The sequence below is a fragment of the Echinops telfairi genome, unplaced genomic scaffold (assembly GCF_000313985.2).
Source record: "Echinops telfairi isolate 266 unplaced genomic scaffold, ASM31398v2 ScPeMD7_7468;HRSCAF=8506_0, whole genome shotgun sequence".
NCBI lineage: Eukaryota > Metazoa > Chordata > Mammalia > Afrosoricida > Tenrecidae > Echinops > Echinops telfairi.
This window is the reverse complement of record NW_022111369.1, coordinates 62,220,050-62,240,957: the sequence shown is the minus strand read 5'-3', so window position 1 is coordinate 62,240,957 and position 20,908 is coordinate 62,220,050. Positions and strand designations below refer to the sequence as shown.

Genomic DNA, 20,908 nt, shown 5'->3' with positions numbered 1-20,908 from the left:
AGTTATTCTTTGAGCCACTTCTGAGAATTGTCCATCGGCTTCATTTCCTGGTACATGCAAGGAGAAGGGTTGAGGCCCTGACAGACTGTCCCTGACTCAACAATAGGGAGCACAAGCCATTGTAGACTTATGCATGTGTTTGTCAGAGATGGTCATCTAGGTGAGGCAGTTTAGAGCACTGGGCTGGAGTCAAGAGTGTCTGGCTATGGCATCTCCTCTTTAAGTTTCTGCATTCTAACAATGCAAATGGAGGAAACAGTATTAGATGATCTCACAGATCTCTTCATGCACTACTGTTGTCTGCAGGATTAAGTAACTCGGGGAACAGCTATTCTGGGAAGAACCTTGACAGTTACAGTGCAGTGGTTAAAGGATGTTCAACTAACCGCTAGCCCGAAGGTTGGAGGTTGGATCTTACCAGCCACTTTGTGGGAGAAAGATTTTCAGTCTGCTTTCATAAAATTGAACACTCTTAAGAACCCAAAGAGGCAGTATGAACATTTTTTTGTGTGGCCACTGTGAATCGACTGGATAGTAATGGGTTTGGTTTGGTTGTAGCTCTGGGAATTGCCTTTGACTATGCCTTAGAACAGTGGTTCTTAACCTTCCTAATGACGCGACCTTTTAATACAGTTCCTCATGTTGTGGTGACACCCCAACCATAAAATTATTTTCATTGCTACTTCATCACTGTAATTTTGCTACTGTTATGAATCAGGTGACCCCTGTGAAAGGGTTGTTCGAACCTCAAAGGGTTCGTGATCCACAGGTTGAGAACTACTGCTTTAGAATAACCTAATTTAGGAATACTTTTAATAAATGACTATGTTTTTAAACATTTTATTAGGGGCTCATACAACTCTTATCACAATCCATACACACATCAATTGTGTAAAGCGCATTTGTACTTCATTCTCAAAACATTTTCTCTCCACTTAAACCCCCAACCAAAAAAAAAATGACTATGTGTGCTTCATCAATGAATAGTACCTATAACCAAGGGTTGATTCAAGGAACAATATATCTGTTATCAATTTTTGCATAACAAATTAACCATAAATTAGCTTCTTAAAACATCACTCATCTGTTACCTCAGTTTCTTAGGTCAGGAACTTGAAAAAATTTAGCCAGGTGTTCAGTTTCTGGGTCTGCCACAATATTACAATTTAGCTGTTAGTAAGGACTGGGGGGACTTGTCTGAGGGCTTGACTGGGGAAGCATCATCTTTCAAGCCCATTAATTGTTGGGGGAATTTGACTTCCTTCTTGACTAAAGGCTATCTTCAGATTCCTGCCATGCACACCTTCTCAGTATGACTTCTTGTTTCTTCAAAGTCTAAAAGAAGTCCCCGCGAAAATTAGAAGTTGCAATCTTATGTAATCTAATTTTTATGGAAGAGAAATTTTATCACTTTCTATTGATTTGAAGCAAGTCGCTAGGTTAGCCTGCCACAGGGGAAGAAATTATACAAAGGCTCATACCAATAGGCAAGTATCATTGGGAGACATTTTTAACTTTGTCTGTTACAAAGAGTGTACTGTTTTTTAGAGTGTAGAGAGTTAAAGTCATGAATTCTATAAATATACGTAAAGGTTAGTTTATTTGCCAAAAATAAGCTGACCCAATGACCCAATGACAATGCAGAATCCTAATTGGGAATCATGGATATTAGTAGACTCAATTTCAGTAGATTCAAAGTGACCCTTCAGGACAAGGTGGAATTTCCCTGTGAGTTTCTGAGACTGTAACTCTTCATGGGAGTAGACAACCTTATCTTTTCTCCCTCAGAATGGCTGGTAATGTCAAACTATCTATTTTGTGGTTAATTGTCCAATACGTAACCACTACTCCACCAGGGCTCCTTATTAGTAGACCACTGATATTAAAATATACTCTTTCATTTAATTAAAGGTATTTAGTGAAATGAAATTAATTTCCTTCTCTGAAAACTATATTGTGATTTTTAAGATGCTAGTATGGGCCGGGAGCTAATTGAGGGATGTATGAACATTTTTTTTTTAAGATAATTTTATTGGGGGCTCTTACAGCTCTTACAACAATCCATACATCAATTGTGTCAAGCATATTTGTACATCTGTTGCCATCAACATTTTCTAAACATTTACTTTCTATTTGAGCCCTTGGTATCAGCTCCTCTTTTTTCCCTCCCTACCCCCTCCCATCCTCGTGACCCCTTGATAAATTGTAAATTATTATTATTTTCACATCTTAAACCAACCACTGTCTCCCTTCACCCACGTTTCTGTTGTTCATCCCCTTGGGGGGCAGGGGTGGTGGTGCTGGGGTTATGCATTCATCATTGTGATTGGTTTCCCCTTCCACCCTTCCTTTCCACATCTTTCCCCTACCCACTACTCCATTTCTGGTCCTGAGCGGTTTACCTGACCTGGATTCTGTCTGCTGTGAGTTCTTATTTGTACCAGTGTACATGCTCCAATCTACCCAGAACTGAAAGGCAGGACTGGGGTCATGATAGTGGGGGGTGAGGAAGCCTCAAGGAACCAGGAGAATATTGTGTGTTTCATTGGTGCTATATTGTGCCCTGGTTGACTCATTGCTTCCTTGTGACCCTTCAGTGAGGGGATGTCCTATTGTCTACAGCTGGTTTTTGGATCTCTACTCTGACTCACCTCATTCTCAACAATGTTTTTTGGGGGGATGGAGGGATATCTTCTGACGCCTGTTACCTGATCTCGCCGACACCACCTCATTCTCAATAATGTTTTTTTGAGGGGTGGGGGAGTGTCTTCTGATGCCTGTTACCTGATCCCCCCGACACCACAGGATCACACAGGTTGGTGTGTTTCTTCCTTGTGGGCTTGTTGCTTCTCTACTAGATGGCCACTTGTTTAACTTCAAGACTTAAAGACCCCCAGACACTATATCTTTTGATAGCCGGGCACCATCAGCTTTCTTCACCACATTTGCTTATGGACTGATTTTGTCTTCAGCAATTGTGTTGGGAAGGTGAGCATCACAGAATGCCAGGTTGTTAGAACAAAGTGTTCTTGGATTGAGGGAGGGCTTGAGTAGAGGCCCAAAGTCTGTCCATTTCCTCAATGCATTGCCATATAAATATATGTACATAGGCCAATATCTCTATTTTTAGGAATTAATGTATTTATATAAGTACACACCAATGTTTATACTTCTATCCATAGCTTTTCTTGCTAGACCTCTCCTCTATTTTTATGAACATTATTGGTTTCTATTTTTACATCTTTTCTGGAATCCTAAAAGTAGCTCAAAATAAAAAGCTAGAAAAAAGTTTCTTATAAAATTTAAAAATCCATTAAACTGAATAGCCTGCAAGGTGGTGATAGCTTATTTAATACTTTTAATTCTATGTACTGACCAGGGCTTATTTTGTAGTTAAGTGTCTCACTATTTTTGTGGATCCATCATAATTTTTTTTGTAATTATTCCCTAAAATATTTATAGGCAAAAAGTATAATTTGTTTTTGTAGATAACATCATTTTATAAATCCTTCTTAATGAAAACATTATAAAAATTCCATTCATATCTATATAATAACATTATTTCTTCATCTATCAAATAGCTCAGCAAATAACTATAGAGGTGGTGTAATATTTTTTTTTTCACTTTAAAGTTAGTTGAAATGCATTCGGACTTTTTGACAGCACCAAGTGCACTTCACACATAAATTTAAAATTAAAAATCAACATTTAAAAAATAGTATTATGGTATTCCACACCAATCCCTTCCTTTCCCTGGGCTGCATGCTGGTGTTTCATGGGTATTTTTTTTTTTTTAGTTATCAGACTGTTTGTTGCTTGAATATAGGCACTTCTATTCCCAAATAGTATGGCCCGTCTCACCCACTGTTGCATGTGACGAAGCACCAAGTGCTCCAACCCCTCATAGGCAGTTGAATTGTATCCAAAGTGAGAACAAATGGTGTTCATTTCTTCACTATTTGAAATACTTGCTCGTTATTAATACTCTATCACTATTTCACATGTCCTGGCTATGCAATTTAAAGCTCAGTTGGCTATACCTCTTAAGAGAGCTATTCTCAAACACTCTAGACATTTTTCTTAGACCCTGTTTTTAGAATGGAGGTCCTAAATGGTGTTTTAGTGACTCACTACATACCCAGGACAAAGTTTGAGAAAAATATCTGTTATCTTTAGAAATTTAGCAAAGCTGGTCAGATTTTCAGAGCTCCTCTGGAAAGTGTTGTGCTGTAGAATGAATTTTGATTTGAAGAATGTCAGGGGTAAAAGGACTATGAAAAATCAGCTTTTCTAACCCCTTCATTTCTGATGATAAAACTGAATCTTGGAGGAAGGGAACTGTTAACCCAAGATCAGACAGGGGACATGTGAACCTTGGAAGATATTGGACATACGATATTATCTTGGGGGCAGGTCAGTGACAAGAAGTCAGTTTCTGAGTTACTCACCTGTGAAACGTGAAAGGAATCTTTGAGGCCCTTGCATGAAATGCTATTGATGTTGCCATACAAAATACTGATAAATAATTAAATGATCAAAAATATGAATTCAGAAATCAGATAAAGTCCAGAAACACTTGGATGAGTTGAGGCATCGAATGTTGGTCAATTTTTCAGTGATCTTTTTGCCTCACAAGTCAAATGCATTTTCTGCTTTTTAATTAGCATATCCACCTCTCATCTGCCCATTTGTGGTGGCCTGAGTATTGCTGTAATGTTGGGAGCTATGCTCCTGGTGTTTCAAATACCAACAGGGTCACCAATGTTTTGTATAAGAGCTTCCAGACTATGGATAGATAAGGAAGAAGGAATAGACAATACACTTCTATGGATTTACCAATAAAAGCCCTATGAATAGCAGAAAAGATTGTCCAATATAGTGCTATACGGTGAGCCTCTTGGATGGGAAAATCTCTAGAATGTTACAGTAAAAGAGCTGTTTCCTCAAAGCAGACCTCAATAACTCAGATGGGTCAAAATTTTCAAGACCACTGCTTGCTGATGAGGCAACACTCAAAACGAGAAGAAACAGCTGCAACATCCATTAATAATCAGAATGTGCAATGCATGAAGTATGCAGCTAAGGAACCTGGAAGTTGAGAAAACTGAAATGGAATTCATAAGGATGAATTCCTAGGCATTAGTGAATTGATGTGGACTGCTAATGGTTATTTTGAATAAGATAAACTTGTAGCTTACAGTGTTTGGAATGACAAATTCAAGAGGAAGGACATGATTTTAATTGTCAGAAGGGCATTTCAAGATATATCTTGAAGTCCAATCCTGTTTGTGATAGGACAGTAACAACATTCTTACAAGAAAGTCCAGATTGTGTTATGTTGGGTTTTCCAAAGCCAGTGACGCTGTATGTGTTGAATATTGAAAGGGATTCGTATTAAGAAATGCCATACCCAGTTATAGAAACAGATAAGTCCAATCTAGTTCAAGTCTGGCTTCTCTTGACTCATAGAAGCTGATGAGCAGGAAGCAGGAAGACGGAGGAACAGCAGGGGGCACAGGTGGGGGATGTAGGGATCCAAAGTCAGCCAGGTGAATCCACCATCAGTAGTCAACTGGCAGTTTCTGTGATAGGCAGATGAAGCAACAGGAGGTCTAAGGACCAGACACAAGATCCAGCTCCAGCAGAAGGCAGAGGGCCAAAGATAGTTTAACTCTGCCCAGTTTCTCTGTTAAGCAAAAGGCTATGGCACCAGGGAGGTATCATTAGGCTGCAACACAATTGGTAAACTGAGCTGTACCTCTACCCTTACTCAAGATTGCCTAGTTGAAATAATCCCCAACCATTATATAGATAATACAATTATAACTCAATTTCACATACCAACCACTAAGCCAGCGATGAAGAAATTTGAGAGTGCTGCCAACTACTTAATTTTGAACTTGATCAAACAGGCAGTCAAGATGCACTGAGAATTATCGATGATTGAAATAGGAAACTTGAAAATGAAGAGTAAGATCAGTAGTTGGAAAACGGGGCCTTGTTGATAGAAATGAAGCTGAAGATTGCATAATAGAATTTTGCAAGACTTATGAGTTCTTCACTACAAGTACCTTTTTCAATGTAAACGGTAACTATACACATGGAACTTGCTAGATGGAATACATGGGTATCACATTGACTACATCTCTAGGTAGAGATGTTTGAGAAGTTCAATATCATCAGGGAAAACCAGTCCAGGGGCTGGCGGTATAATAGATCATCCATTGTTCATACATGAGTTCAGATTGAAACTGAAGAATATGAAAACAATTCCATGAGGACTAAATATGATTTTAAATACATTCCATCTAACTTTAGAGACGATGCGAAGGGCAGACTTTGCACATTGAAAATTAATGAGCGAAGACTTGGTGAACTGTGGGATGATATCAAGAGCATCATATAAGAAGGAAGCAAAAGCTGGTGCCTGACTATTCAAAGATATAGCGTCTGGGGTCTTAAAGGCTTGAAGTGAAACAAGTGGCCATCCAGCACAGAAACAACAAGCCCGCATCGAAGAAGCACACCAGTCTGTGCAATCATGAGGTGTCACTGGGAGTGAGTAGCAGGCATCAGAACACCCATAACTAACAAACAAACACCATGAAAAACATACCTGTAGACAATGGAACATTCCCCCACAGAGGGGTCACAGGGAAGGGATGAGTCAACCAGGGTGCAGTAAAGCACCGATGAAACACACAATATTCCTCTGGTTCCTTGAGGCTTCTTCACCCCCCACTATCATGACCCAAGTGCTACTTCTCACTTCGGACTAGACCAGAGCATGTGCACAGGTATAGATAAGAGATAAGAGCTCATGACACATGGAATTCAGGAACAGGAATAGTGATACCAGAAAGGTAGGGGGAAAGGTGGGGAGGAGGGGAGCAAGCAGGAATGATCATAATCATTGATACATAACCACATACACCTCCTCCAGGGGGGAGAACAACAGAAACAATGGGGGAAGCGATACAGCAGTCAGTGCGGAATATGAAAATAATAATAATTTATAATCTGTCAAGAGATCACAGGGGGAGGGGTGGGTAGGTTAAAAATAGGAGCTCATACCAAGGGTTCAATAGAAAGTAAATGTGTAGAAAAGAACAATGGTAACATATGTACAAATATGCCTGATACAATTGATGTTTGGGTTGTAATAAGAGTTGTTAGAGCCCCCAAGAAAATGATCTTTTAATTAAAAAAATAAAAAGACCGAAAAGAGAGAAAAACCAAAGTGGCTGTCAGAAGAGACTCTGAACTTGCTCTTGAATGTAGAGAGACTAAGAGAAGTAGAAGAAATGATGAAGTAAGTGAGTTGAACAGAAAATTTGTAAAGACATTCCAAGAAGACAAAGTAAAGAATTGTAACAAAATGTGCAAAGACCTGGAGCGGATAACCAAAAAGGAAGAACACACTCAGCAGATCCCAAACGGAAAGAACTGAAGAAAAGACCGCAAGCTTCAAGTGGTAATATTGATCGACTGATTCTACAGGCAAAATATTGAATGATGCAGGAAACATTAAAAGAGGGTGGAAGGAGTATACAGCACCACTGTACCATACAAAATTGGTTGATATTCAGTCATTTCAAGAGCTCGCAAATGATCCAAACCCAATGGTATTGAAGGATGAAGTCCAAGTTGCACTGAAGGCCCTAGTGAAAAAAGGGTTCCAGGAATTGACAGAATACCAACCGCAATGTTTCAACAAGCTGATGAAGCCCTGCAAACACTCACTAGTCTATGCCAAAAATCATTGGCACATAGCTATCTGGCCAACTAGCTATCTGGCCTGAAAGAGATAGATATTGGTGCCCATTTCAAAGAAAAGTGACACAACACAATGCAGACATTATCAAACTATAACATTATTATCATATGCAGGTAAAATTTTGCTGAAAATAAGCAAACAATGGATGCAGGAGTACACTGACAAGGAGCTTCCAGAAACTCTAGTTACATTCAGGACAGGAAATTAAGGGAGGGATATCATTCCTGATGTCAGATGGGTCTTGCAAGAAAGCAGAGACTATGAGAAGTTGCTTACTTGTGTTTTGTTGACAAAGGCATTTGACTGTGTGGCCCACAACAAATGTGGGCAATGTTGCAAAAAATGGGAATTGTAGAACACTTAAATTCAGAACACAGCTTCAAGATTGGCAAAAGACTCGTTTACAACCTGTGATGTGCAGATGACACAATTCTTTATTTTTTTACAGTTTTGTTGGCACACAATCCATACATCATATAATTCAGTAGTTCAATCATATCAAGAAGAATTGTACAATCATTACCCCAATTTTAGAACATTTTTTCACGTTTTTCCCTGCTTAAATTGCTTTTAAAATGAGTTGTGTAATCATAATCCATTTGAGTGTTCCTTTCCCTTCCCACATACACTGTTTGCTCCCTCAACCCCCTCACCCTTCCTATCTCTCACCTCCACCCCTACCTCCCTTATAAACATTGCACTGATTTTTATCTCTATGCATCTACTCCTTCTGTGATTCACAAACTGGAGAACCAAAAAGAAACAATAACAAACAGAAACAGAAAAAAAGTGGTAAGGATAAAATAATAATACAGAGATAAAAATACAAAGAAAGAAAAGACCACCATCAATATTTAAAAGTCTAGGGAAGAAATTTTTGTCATGAAATAAGCAACAAATACTTGCACTTAGAATAATTTCAGGTTGGGTCAAGAGGGAGGTCAACTGACCAAGTACCACGTTCAATTCAGTATAATGATTACAATGATCTCTATCTGATAGTAAAGCTGTTCGATACCCTTGCTTGTGGCTAGAAGCTATATCTGCCAGTGGCTTAATCTTACTAGATATTCTGCAAATGGGTTTTGGGTCCCCATTTTCCTTCATAGACTTCAATAAATTGGGTGTTTGCAATTTAGGCTGTGATATTTTTCCCTTTGTCATGTTTGACTTTTGTTATTGTTATCTTTGGATCACACAAGCTGGTGTGGTTCTTCCATGTGGACTTAGTTGACTCCTTGCTGAGATGGCTGCTTGTTTGAATACAAGCCTTTAAAACCCTAGACACTATTCCGATTGATAGCTGGGCACCAACTGCTTTCTTCACCACACTTTGCTGTAGCACCCTAATCTTCAGTGAGCATTTCATGAAGGTGAGTATCAAGCAGGGCCACGTTATCAGAACTAATTGTTCTTAATTAGGATTAGAGTTCAGTGGAGGCCCATAACCCATCTGCTTGTCCCTGGGAAATAAATGATTCAGATGTGGCGGTCCTATTATGACAAAGTCAAGCCCCCATAAGACCAGCTACCCCCACAACAGCAACAAACCAACTAGCAGATGACAAAAGACAAACAAACAAAAACTAGCTATCTGAAGGCAGGAAAATAAAAACCCCATAGGAACAGTAGAGTAAAACCTTGTCAATCATCCCCTGGGGTGTAGGGTGAGTGCACTTGTAACATCACCAAGCTTTCTAACAACACAGCACTCTAGAGACTCAGTATGAGGAGTCTATGCAAGTACAGTTCCACCATGAGCCACAACCCAGGCGTTGTTACTCCACACAAGTTCAATTTCCCATTTGATGGGTTCTGTTTACCCTAAGAATGGGATTTGGTGCCAGAGGGATACTTCTTTGATCAATTGTTGAAAGTTCAGATCCCTGCTCAACAGATTAAAACCTGTCATGTCCCTGTGAGGGGTGCATTGAGGTACTAAATCTATTGTGATTCTTGGTCCCTTTCCATTGGACACCCACCAAGCTAGGGGCTCCCCGCAAGGTCCAATTTCCACAGGTCGGAGTAGCCACTCTCTGCTTCCTCCCCCATCCGAGTACTCTAGTCCACAGTCCAAAGGTGCAGGCACCTTTGGGAAAGGGCTCAGTTCATCCTGCTGGGCCTCTATGTTAAGTCCTTCTGGTGTATTCCCTGGATTATGCCAGGCTGCCTGCAAAGTCAGTGTCCAAGGTCATCATGGTGTTTAGTCTATGGTGTGGTTCACTGAGGGTTGGGTAGAAGCATTTTCAGAGTGTCTACCCAGGAACGTAAATTCTGGTCCATTATCCCCCTGGGTTCCCTACAATCATTGTTTAGCATCCCTTCCTGATGGGAAACTACTTCTCCCCAGTCACCCACCATACTCACCAACAGAACTATCAGTGTCTCCTCCACAATGTAGATGCTCCTCTCCCTAGTCTTGGCTTGATTTTCTGGCAAGGTCAGATGACACAAGCTTGTTTGCTGAAAGTCAGGAGGACTTGAAGCACTTACTAATCACAGACTACAAATTTCAGTATGAATAGCAGCTCAATATAAAGAAAACTGAAATCCTCACACGTGGACCGTCATGTGATGATTCACCAAAATAGCACACAGATCATTGTCTTTGTGAACTGTATTATGCCAATTGACCTTGGTATACCCTTATTATACTAAATCCTGAGTCTGTACACCCAGTAGTTCACTTTTCAATGTGCTTATGTCTAAGAAGTCTTCATAACTTCATCCTCTAGATATTCCACCACATTTAGGGATATGTTTCCAGCAAAAGTAAATAGATATATGCAAACATCCTCTATCAAATCTATGTATATTTATGAGTTCAGCTTGCTTGTCTATCCAAGCATCTACTCGTAGATCACCACAATTTTAGGATTGTGTATATAACAGTATTTGCCTCTGTTTCCTCTAACTCTTGCAAACTTCCCAATCTCTTGTCTGTCTTTTTTCCCCCAATCATTTTATTGGGGGCTCATACAACTCTTATCAAAATTCATACATACATCTATTGAGTCAAACACATTTGTACATTTGTTGCCATCATCATTCTCAAAACATTGCTTTCTACTTGAGCCCTTGATATCATCTCCTCATTTCCCCCTTCCCTCCCCACTCCCCTTTCCTCATGAACCCTTGATAATTTATAAATTATTATTATATTGTCATGTCTTACACTGTCCAATGTCTCCCTTCACCCACTTTTCTGTTGTCCATCCTCCAGGGAGGAGGTTATATGTAGATCCTTGTAATCTGTTCCCCTTTTCTCCCTCACCTTCCCTCCACCTCCCGGTATCGCCACTCTCACCACTGGTCCCGAAGGGATCATCTGTCCTGGATTCCCTGTGTTTCCAGTTCCTATCTGTACCCGTGTACAACCTCTGGTCTAGCCAGATTTGTAAGATAGAATTGGGATCATGATAGTGGGGGGAGAAAGCATTTAAGAACTAGAGGAAAGTTATATGTTTCATCATTGCTACTCTGCACCTTGACTGGCTCATCTCCTCCCCATGACCCTTCTGTAAGGGGGTGTCCAGTTGCCTACAGATGGGCTTTGGAGATCTTGTCTGTCTTTTAACCCATGGCTTCTCATCCCTTCTTTCTGTTCCTTCTCCTGTTAAATATCAAAGAATGCTTCTTTTAGTGTGAAAAATTTTAGATTTTTTTACCATAGTGACCTCATACAATTGACTAACTTCACATAGTATAATGCCCTTCAGGCTTACCAATGTTATGTGATCATCATGCTGAGTGAAACAGATTCATGGTTAGTTTTTAACATTGTCTAGTAGTCCATTGTGCATATGTAACAAGGCTAGTTTATACATTTTCCACTGATGGACAGTTAGGTTGTATCTATCTTTTTGTTATTGTGAGTAGTGTTGTGATGAACATGGGTGTGTATAGATATATTCATGTGATGGAAAGCCATAAAAAGATGCTAAGATAGAAATAAAAGATATACTAAGTAGAGACAATTTTGGGTCTTATGTAACTTTTACTTTATCTTCTGCAGTTTGTGTTTTTCATTATGTTTGTGTGCATTTTCATTATGCTGACTTATGCCAGGTATTAGGGCCCCTAAATGTTTCCTCATATTTCATTGATAAGCTTTATAGTTTTAGGTTTCACATTAGGTCTTTGATGTATATGTGGTGAGATATGGATTCCTGTTTCCTTCTTTTGCAAGTAGATATCCAGTTTTGCCAGCAGCATTTGCTGAAGAGACCATCTCTTCCCCATTTAATTTTTCAACCCGCTGTCAAAGATTAACTGTCTGTTATTGTTAGGTGTCATTGAGTCACTTCTGAATCGTTGTTGTTGTTGGGTACTATTGAGTACCAAGAGTGCTTCTAGAGAAATAAAATCATAAATATGGGCTTCTTAAATTGGCTCTCCAGCCTGATTAGTTTTAACACTAGTGATGCTACTTCAACACCCCACTCCTGCTACCAAAATGTGTTAGACAGGGTTCTCTAGAGAGATAAAACCAGATTGCTAATATATAGATATAGATAGGTAACACAAGAAATAAACAGTTAAATTATAAAGCAGTACAAATGGCTCAGTACAATTCAAATGTGTTAGACATTTGTGAGACACTGGCAGTCCTTCAAGTCTTGAGGACTGCCAGGTAGTCCTCTGTAGAGAGACTCAGGCTATTCAGGCACAGGCAGCAAACAGCAAGGCAGATCACCAACTGTCAGCCAGGTCACCAACAGTCAGTCCCCAGCTCAAGAGATGTAAATTCCAATTGCGTGGCGAAGCAGGCCCTGAAGGAACCTCAAATTACAGCGACACAGTCCACAGGTTAGGTGTCCCATAGGTAGTGTAGCTTGCAAATTGAGGCACAGAGCAGGCAAGGCAGCTGCACACTGGCCCGATGATCAAAGACCGAGAGACAAGAAAGGCGAGGCTCGCCGAGCCATTTATCTCTCCACCCTTCAATTAATCCCACATGTGTTTATCGGCCAGGCTGGCACAATAAACCAACTACCTCACTCATAGCGACACTGTGCACAATACAACAAAAGACCGCACAGTGTGTTGCCATTCTCATGATTGCTTTTGCGCTTGAGCCCATCAATGCAGCCACTGTGTCAATCCATTTTGTTGAAGGTCTTCTTCTCTTTTGCTGTCCCACTACTTTGCCAAACATGATGTCCTTCTCCTGGGCCTGGTCTCTCCTTATAAAATGTCCAAAGTTCTTGATATAGTCTCACCCCCCTTGCCTCTAAGGAGCATTCTGGCTGTACTTCTTCCATGATAGATTTGTTGGTTCGGTTGACAGTCCGTGGTACTTTGTACCAGTCTTTTGTTTCTCTGGCTAGATTTACTCCTCAGTATTTCCTCTTGGGGGTAGCTTTATATTGTTTGCCCAATTTCCTTTTCAGAGCTCTTTTTGTTAGGATAAGGGACTCAATTGAGTTTTGTATGTTAATCTTGTCGCCTGCCCTTTGGAAACTATTCCATTACTTCCAACAATTTTCTTGCCGAGTCTGGAATTTTCCGTGTACAGTATCACATCACCTGCAAATAGAGCTTTACTTCTACTTTGCCAAGTTAGATGTCTTTAGTTTCTTTTCTTTAAAAAAATTTATGGACATTAACATTAATTTTTAATGTTAATTTGATAATTCAAGCAAAATGTCAGTTTTAATCCTTTCCATTCAATTAAATATCATAAGTATCATTTTATTCATGTCTCTCCAATTGTTCACATATAGGTTATCTAAGGGAAATTTTGTAATCAAAATTTACATTTGCCAAGAAGTTAAAATGGCTATCACAGCCACAGGATTATAATTAATATTTTGCTCATAGAATCCTTAAATGTGTAAATGTGTGACCTGAAGCTTTCTTCAGTACTTTCAGATTGAGATATGCTGAACATGTTCTTCTCTTTTGGCTTTCTAATGGCCGGTCTCGGCACATTTCATTCTAATGCTTTATTTTCTCAAACTGCCCTTTGAAATCTTTGCTCGGCTCCTTACTTCACCATTTTGCCCATTTACTCTAACTCTTTATGTTCACGATATATGTTTTGGTCTTTTTCTTTATTTCCTGTCTTTTTAATGACCTTTTGCTTTCTTCATGTATGGTGCCCTTGATGGCAGCTTGCACCTCATGTGGACTTCAGCCATTAGTTTTCAATGTGCCAGATCTGTTCTTGAGGTGGTCTCTAAATTCAGGTGGGTTATAGCCAACATTGATTTAATTTTCTTCAGCTTTGGCCTGAACTTGCATTTGAGCAGTTGATGACCTGTTTCACAGTCGGTCCCTGGCCTGTTTTGGCAGAACAGTTAGTGATATCTGTTCTCTTCCCACAAATGTCCTCACTTTGATTCCTGTGTATTTTATCTTACGAGGTTCATGTATTTAGCCATTATATGCTATTGAAAATAGATTTTTTCAATGAAGGATCATTGGTTTTGCAAAATTCTATCATGTGATCTCCAGCTTCATTTCTAACAACAAGGTCATATTTTCCAACTACTGATCCTTCCTCTTTGTTTTAAATTTTTGAATTCCAATCACAAGTCATTGTCAGTGCATATTGATTTCATGTTTGACCAATTTCTGACTGACAATGTGGCTAGAAATCTTGTTTTTCCTTCACTCTCTTTAGTGGTTGGTGCATAGATTTGAATCCCAGTTGTAGTATCTATTTCTCCTTATAGGTGTTTACATATAACCTCTCAAAGCTAGCATCGATTTCCAGATAGGTCTTGAAATATTTTTGTTTTTTAAGGAAATAAGACAAAATTCTTTTTGAATTTGTCATTCCTGGCATAGTAAACCATGTGATTGTATAATTCAGAGTGGCCAACACCAGTCCATTTTAGCTCTCTAATGCTTAGGATATCAATTTTTATGTGTTCCATTTTGTTTTTGATGATTTACAGTCTCCTAGATCCATATGTTTTGTATTCCATTTTATGATTATTAATGAATGTTTGAGTTTTTTCTTATTATTATTTCGAGTGGTCCCCATCAGCAAATGATGTTCCTGAAGCGTTTGCTACATGCATGTTATTCAGTATGAATCTCTTTTGAGGCAGGAGGCTTTTCCCCAGCCTTATTTTAAGTGCCTTCCAACCTGAGGGCTTCTTCTTATGGCACAATCTCAGACAATGTTCTGCTGCTGTTCATTAGGCCTTCAGTGGCTACTCTCTTAGCAGCAGATCAGCTATTTCTTCTTCCTCCCCTGTTCTCAGTCTGGAAGTCTTGCTGAAACCTTTGCTGGCCCTGAGAGTATTTGAAATATTGGTGGCATAGTTTCCAGCATCACAGTAACAGGCCAGTACAATAAAGTGGCAGACAAGTGGTGGTGGATATACCAATATCATACGCATATACCGTATATTTTCTTTCCCGGTTTCCTTAAAACCAGTTGACATACCTTTGCTAGATGCCCGGCCCAAAAAGTTACAATCTAGCTCTATAAACCCACTTGGTTCCACCTGAGAATACATGCATTCCCTGACATCTTTGGGGTCCTCATCCCCATTCATGATGGTATGGTTTTAAGATTACATATGGGGTTGGAATTGACTCCATGACAATGAATGAGTGACTGAGACATCATTGCTCTTATCATTAGCTGATTACTACTTGCAGTTTTCTGTTTTGCTGAGGACAAAACAGAATTATGGAAAGGTAGATAATTGTGCAAGGTCTTCTAAATCACCATTTCTCCGTATAATGTTCATTTTCTAGGAAGGTAGAGATGTTAAGGAACAACTTTCTTCCTCTCCACATTTCTCAAAGGGAAAATAAAAAAGAGAGTAACCTACTTATTTAGTGATCTACATTGAGCTTTCTTAATTAAGGGCATTATTTGCATGTTAGTTCATCTTTTTTACATTAAGTAGAACTCTTTTTAATAGCTAAGTATATCTTAATACACTAGAAATCCAAATGCATTGTCATAGAGTTGATCATGACTCCTGTTGACCCTGCACAGTGTTTCCAAGGTTGTAAATCTTTATGGGAACAGACAATCTCACCTTTCACCCAAGGAAAGACTAGTACATTTCAGCTACTGACTTTGCATTTAGCAGGCCAGTATTTAACCCATAATGCCACTTGGGCTCCGTACTTTGACACAGGTCATTAAAAAGTCATTTGAAATCAATGCATGTGGAGTTGATAGATGAAATATTATGGAACTTGCTTATTCTCAATGGAATCAAAGCAATACATACTCATGAAAACTCCATATGCAATAAGTAGGATTTTCTTGGCCGAAATCTTTATGGAAGCAAATTGTGAGATCTTTCTTCCTTGACACTACTGGACAGTAGTGCCAACCTATAAATGAGTTGTAGAATAGAAGCCATTTGCACCACTCAAGGATCTTAGCAAGATAATAAACCAAACTCCAAACTCGCTGCCATCAAGTCAATGCTGAGTCATAGCAACTCTCTGTGAGTTTCCAAGACTGGAGCTGTTTACAGGAGTAGAAAGCCCAGTCTTTCTCCTGAGAAAATACTCATGTTTTGGACTGCAGACCATGTGGATGGCAGCCCAACTCATAACCACTATACCACCAGGGCTCCATTAGCAAGAGAGTAGAGTGACTAAAAGCTTCATGATAGGTAGGACTGAATATGAAAAGCAAAAACTCACCATCATGGAGTCAGTCTGACTCCCAACAACTCTGTAGAATAGGGTAGATTGCTCCTGTGGCTTTCTGAGGCTAAAATGTTTACGGGAGCAGAAATCTCCCACTCTCTCCCAAGGAGTGGCTGGTAGTTTGAATGGCTAACCTTGTGGTTGGCAGCTGAACATGTAACCCTCCAAGGCACCTAAGGATTGAATATAGTAAATATAAATGTAGGTTACTATATAGCTGGCTTTTCTTAATTTCATTATTACTTAGAGAAGAAATCTGTAGAAACATAAATTTTCTCCTTTCTTGTTTCTTCTAGTCATGGCCTCCTGCCTTGCAGGTCCTTCTGTGAGGCTGCAAAGGAGGGCTGTGAATCAGTCCTGGGGATGGTGAACTCCTCTTGGCCTGATTTCCTCACATGCTCCCAGTTCAGGAACCAAACAGAAAGCAGCAACAGCAGCAGGATTTGCTTCTCACCGCAGAACGAGAAAGGAAAGCAATGTAGGTATCTGGGTTTCAATTCCTTGACAAAAGCTTTATCAAATTATGCCATTCATTAAGCAACGGACATAAACAAACACCATCAAGTTCAACAGATTTTGCAAAGTAAATAATTCTGTGTACCAGGACCTAGGTTAAGAAATAGATGATTACCAATATCCCAGAGGCCCACTACGACAATTCATATGTTGTGTTGACTTGGCGTGGCTATGGTGCCCAGCTGTTTGGTAAAGCACTAGTCTACCTGCTGTGATACGGTAGTTCTATGTGATCAAATCATTTGTCCTAAGTAAAATAGACTATCTTGAACAGTGTGGTCAAAGCTCCATAAATTAGTGAAAAACATATAGACGTCCGCCCTAAAGTGAAAGTAAGAAGGTAAGGAGGAGTGGGGAAGCTAGATTAATGCTAACAGAACAAGCAGAATAGAAAATAATGAGAAAGTTGACACATTGTGAAAATAAGTCACCAATGTGATGAAATACTTTGTATAACAATTGTTAAATGGGAACCTAATTTGCTGTGTAAACTTACACCTAAAGCACATAGAACATTGTGTTAAAAGAAAGTAGGAAGGGAGTTTCCCTGGGGTGTTTTCCTCCTCTATGCCCTCAACCTTGACAGTTGCATGAAGTAAATCACTCTATATCTATCATATCCCTGAATCTATAGCTTTATCTATCTGTATGTCTCACTTGTCCTGTTCCTCTAGAGAACTCTAAGACAACCCTCAAGTCTCCGGCCTTTCAGCTATCCTTCCAAAAGAAACCTGTCATGATTTTATTGCAGTAGTTTTGACTGCTTTTGAATGATACATATGTGTGTATATGTATACATATACATATTTATATGAGATGTTATAGTATATGCTATTTTTCCATCTGGATTCTTTTGCTCAATATTATGTTTGAGAAATTCATTATATTTTCATCTTGTTATGGTTCATTCATTTTCATTGTTGTATTTTAATGTATGATTATGCTATAGTACATCTTTCTATTTTACTATTGATGGACAATTGAGTCATTTTTCCAGTTTTCAGCTTTTATAAATAATAATATGGTTTTGTACATGTCTTTGAGTGAACAAGGTTATATATTTAGTCAATCAAAAAGTTTTATAAAGTGGTTGTACCACTTAACCAATGTAAACTCCTACCAGGTCTGCAGAAAACTTGCAGTTACTGCAAATATTTCCTAAGTACTTGGTATCGTTAACCTTTTTCATTTTAGGAATTCTAGTAGGAGTATTTTAGTATTTCTTGGTGACTTTAATTTTCATTTTTTCTGATGGATTTGATCACATTTTTATGTCTTTTGACCCTTTGATTATCCTTTTTTGGGGGTGAACTAAATGTTCTGTCCATTTTCAATTGGATTGTCTGTATTTTTATTATCAATTTGTAATTATTTATGCACACTAAAACAAGTCATTTGTTGACCTGTTGGATATATTGCAGAAATCTGCTCTGTAGCTTGTCTTTATTAATGCCAATTATATATGTAATAGAAGTTTTTAATTTTGGTAAGTCTGTGTTTTCTTTTGTGTGTGTCTTAATTTTGTTTTGCCTATCCTAAGACATAGAGGCTTTTCTCCTATATTTATTTTCTCCCAGGAGTTCTGTTGCTTTATCATTCATAATTCTGGAATTGATTTTTGTATCTAATGGGAGGTGGGATTAATCTTGCTCTGTGTGTACTCATCACCATTATAGTTGATTCTTGTTATTCACAGTAATTGTGTTCTATGAAGTCATGACAGACAGCTATTTATTTCTATAGATAAACATATTGTCATCAACCTATCTGTACATACATGTTTTTTAATGATACATATATGTGCAAAAACATTTTACTTAATAAATACTATTGATTACTTAATAAATACATAGACAACAGCATTCTAACTCATTCCAGGATGAACCAGATCTAAAAATCCTTTACCTTGAAGGAGATTTGGACTTATAGAGACTCTGTGGGACAGGCTGCAACTGACCCAACACTGTAATCTTCACAGAAGCACACGGCCTACTTTCTCTTATACATGGTTCCAACAGCTGTGGTGATATGAAACTACTTGGTATGACTCTTACCTACCGTCTTTGTAACTCCCACCAAATGATTGGGTGGGACCATGCTAATGAAAAGGAACCTTTGTCGTAGTGGGCCATGCAACTAGGATGTGTGAAACTCAAATACAGGGGATGGGTCAGATTTGCCATTTCACTGAGCATAAAATGAGGCATTTCAGGAGCTGGAAGAGGAATCTTTTGACCATCAAGGAAGAGGAGTCCCACATGGAGCATGTGTGAGATCCCTGCCTGAACTGGTAAAGGCAGTAGGGCACCAGAGGATACTGGCCATGACCATGATACACAGCAGAGGCGCTGCACCTGGACAATGAGACGAGATGGGCTACTCAACTCACAGAATGAGTAAAGCTGAGTGCCTTTGGGCAGGAGGCTGGGTTGCAGAGTGGGGTACCCTTTGGGCATTCATCATTACTAGGAGCTTTGTGACACTTGCTTGAGTTGGGCAGAGGGATGAGAGGCTGAGGACCAGAGAGAGACATGCCCGCTGGCATGACTGAGAAGCAGCACTATGGACAAAAGGACAGTTTCCTAAATGTTTTCTCACCCTGACTTGTGGTACACCCCACTGTAAAACCCCACAATACATTGTGAGCATTATCTGTGGGTCCTATGTGGCCATTGCAATGTACTGTCGAGCCCAGGCAGAGATGTAGAGTGCCATGGGAGTGATGGTTGGTGTCACAGTAAGATAAATAAGGATGAAGGGTAGAGGCATGTCTGACCTCTGCCTTGTGGCAACTGGCCTTAGGTTGGTGTGGAGCTGGATGCCCCTATCCCATTGTGTGGCCAGCAGAGGTCAAACGTGGCCCCTATGCTATTTCTTTAATGACCAGGATTTCTATTAGCAGGTATGTGCTTAACCTCTGCACAACTTGGACCTCTTGAAGCCTATTTAACACAGGTTTTTTTGCCCCCTGTAAGGCACATCATAGCCTTCTTGCACTTAGGAACACTAGACAGCATTTTAGAGCTATGTGGGGGTAGGGGGATGGAGAACATTGTAAGCAAAAAACTCACCAACAAAAAGCATAGAATATGAAAAATTCGGCATTAAATAGGATATTTGTTTACCATCAGAAAACTGAAACAAGAACTTAGTGCATTGCCTTGTTTGACCTCAGCTGGGAATGTGCGTGTCTCAAATTTTGTTTTCTTTGAGTTTTTTAAAAATGTTTTTCTTTGTTCTTTCAGTGTATTTATAATAGCTTATTTAAAGTCTTTGTCTATAAGTTTAATGTCTGAACTTCTTCAGGAACCGTTTCTATTGATTTCTTTTCTTCCTCTCTGTTTGGGTCATCATCCTCCCTTGCTGCATTGTGCAGCTCTTAAATTATGTGTGGAAAATTAGACATTTAAAAGATGGAGTTAGTTACTCTACAAGTCAGGTTTGCCCTGTATCAGGAGGTCAGGAAGTATTGATGTTTCTACTTGTTGTTTGTTTGTTTAGTGATTTCCTAATTTTGCAAAGTTCATAGTATTTAAAAGATCTGCCCCCTAAAGGCTCTATTTTGTTTGTTGATGTTAGGTGCCCATGTAGTGTCCTCGTGTACAGAAAATGAAAATCTTACTCTTTCTGTGCCATCATTACTATGTCTTAGCCCATTGTTGCAGCCACTGAGTCAACCCAGCACCCACTGCCAGTGACTAATCACGGCTCATAACAACCCTCTAGAGCAGAGTCGAATTGCCGATTAGGAATTCTGAGACTGTAAAACTTTATAAGAGCAAACAACTTCAGCTTTCTCCCAAGGAGGAGCTAGTGGACTTGAACTGTCAGCCTTGTGGTTAATAACCTAACATTTAACCCACTGCCACCAGGGCTCCTGTGTCAATCCATTAGTGCTTTTCTTAAAAAAGAAAAAAAAATTACTGGGCGCTCTTACAGCTTTTATCGCAATCCATACATATATCCATTTCGTCAAAC

General features: G+C 39.3%; 1 protein-coding gene across 1 annotated transcript in view; it reads left to right on the top strand.

The window, feature by feature from the left end:
* CORIN (corin, serine peptidase) overlaps positions 1–20,908 on the top strand; it is a 358,777-nt gene that overhangs the window by 124,811 nt on the left and 213,058 nt on the right. Inside the window, exon 5 of the mRNA XM_045284056.1 lies at positions 16,711–16,892. Within this exon, the coding sequence (XP_045139991.1) occupies positions 16,711–16,892 (182 nt within the window). The remainder of the gene's footprint in view (positions 1–16,710; positions 16,893–20,908) is intronic.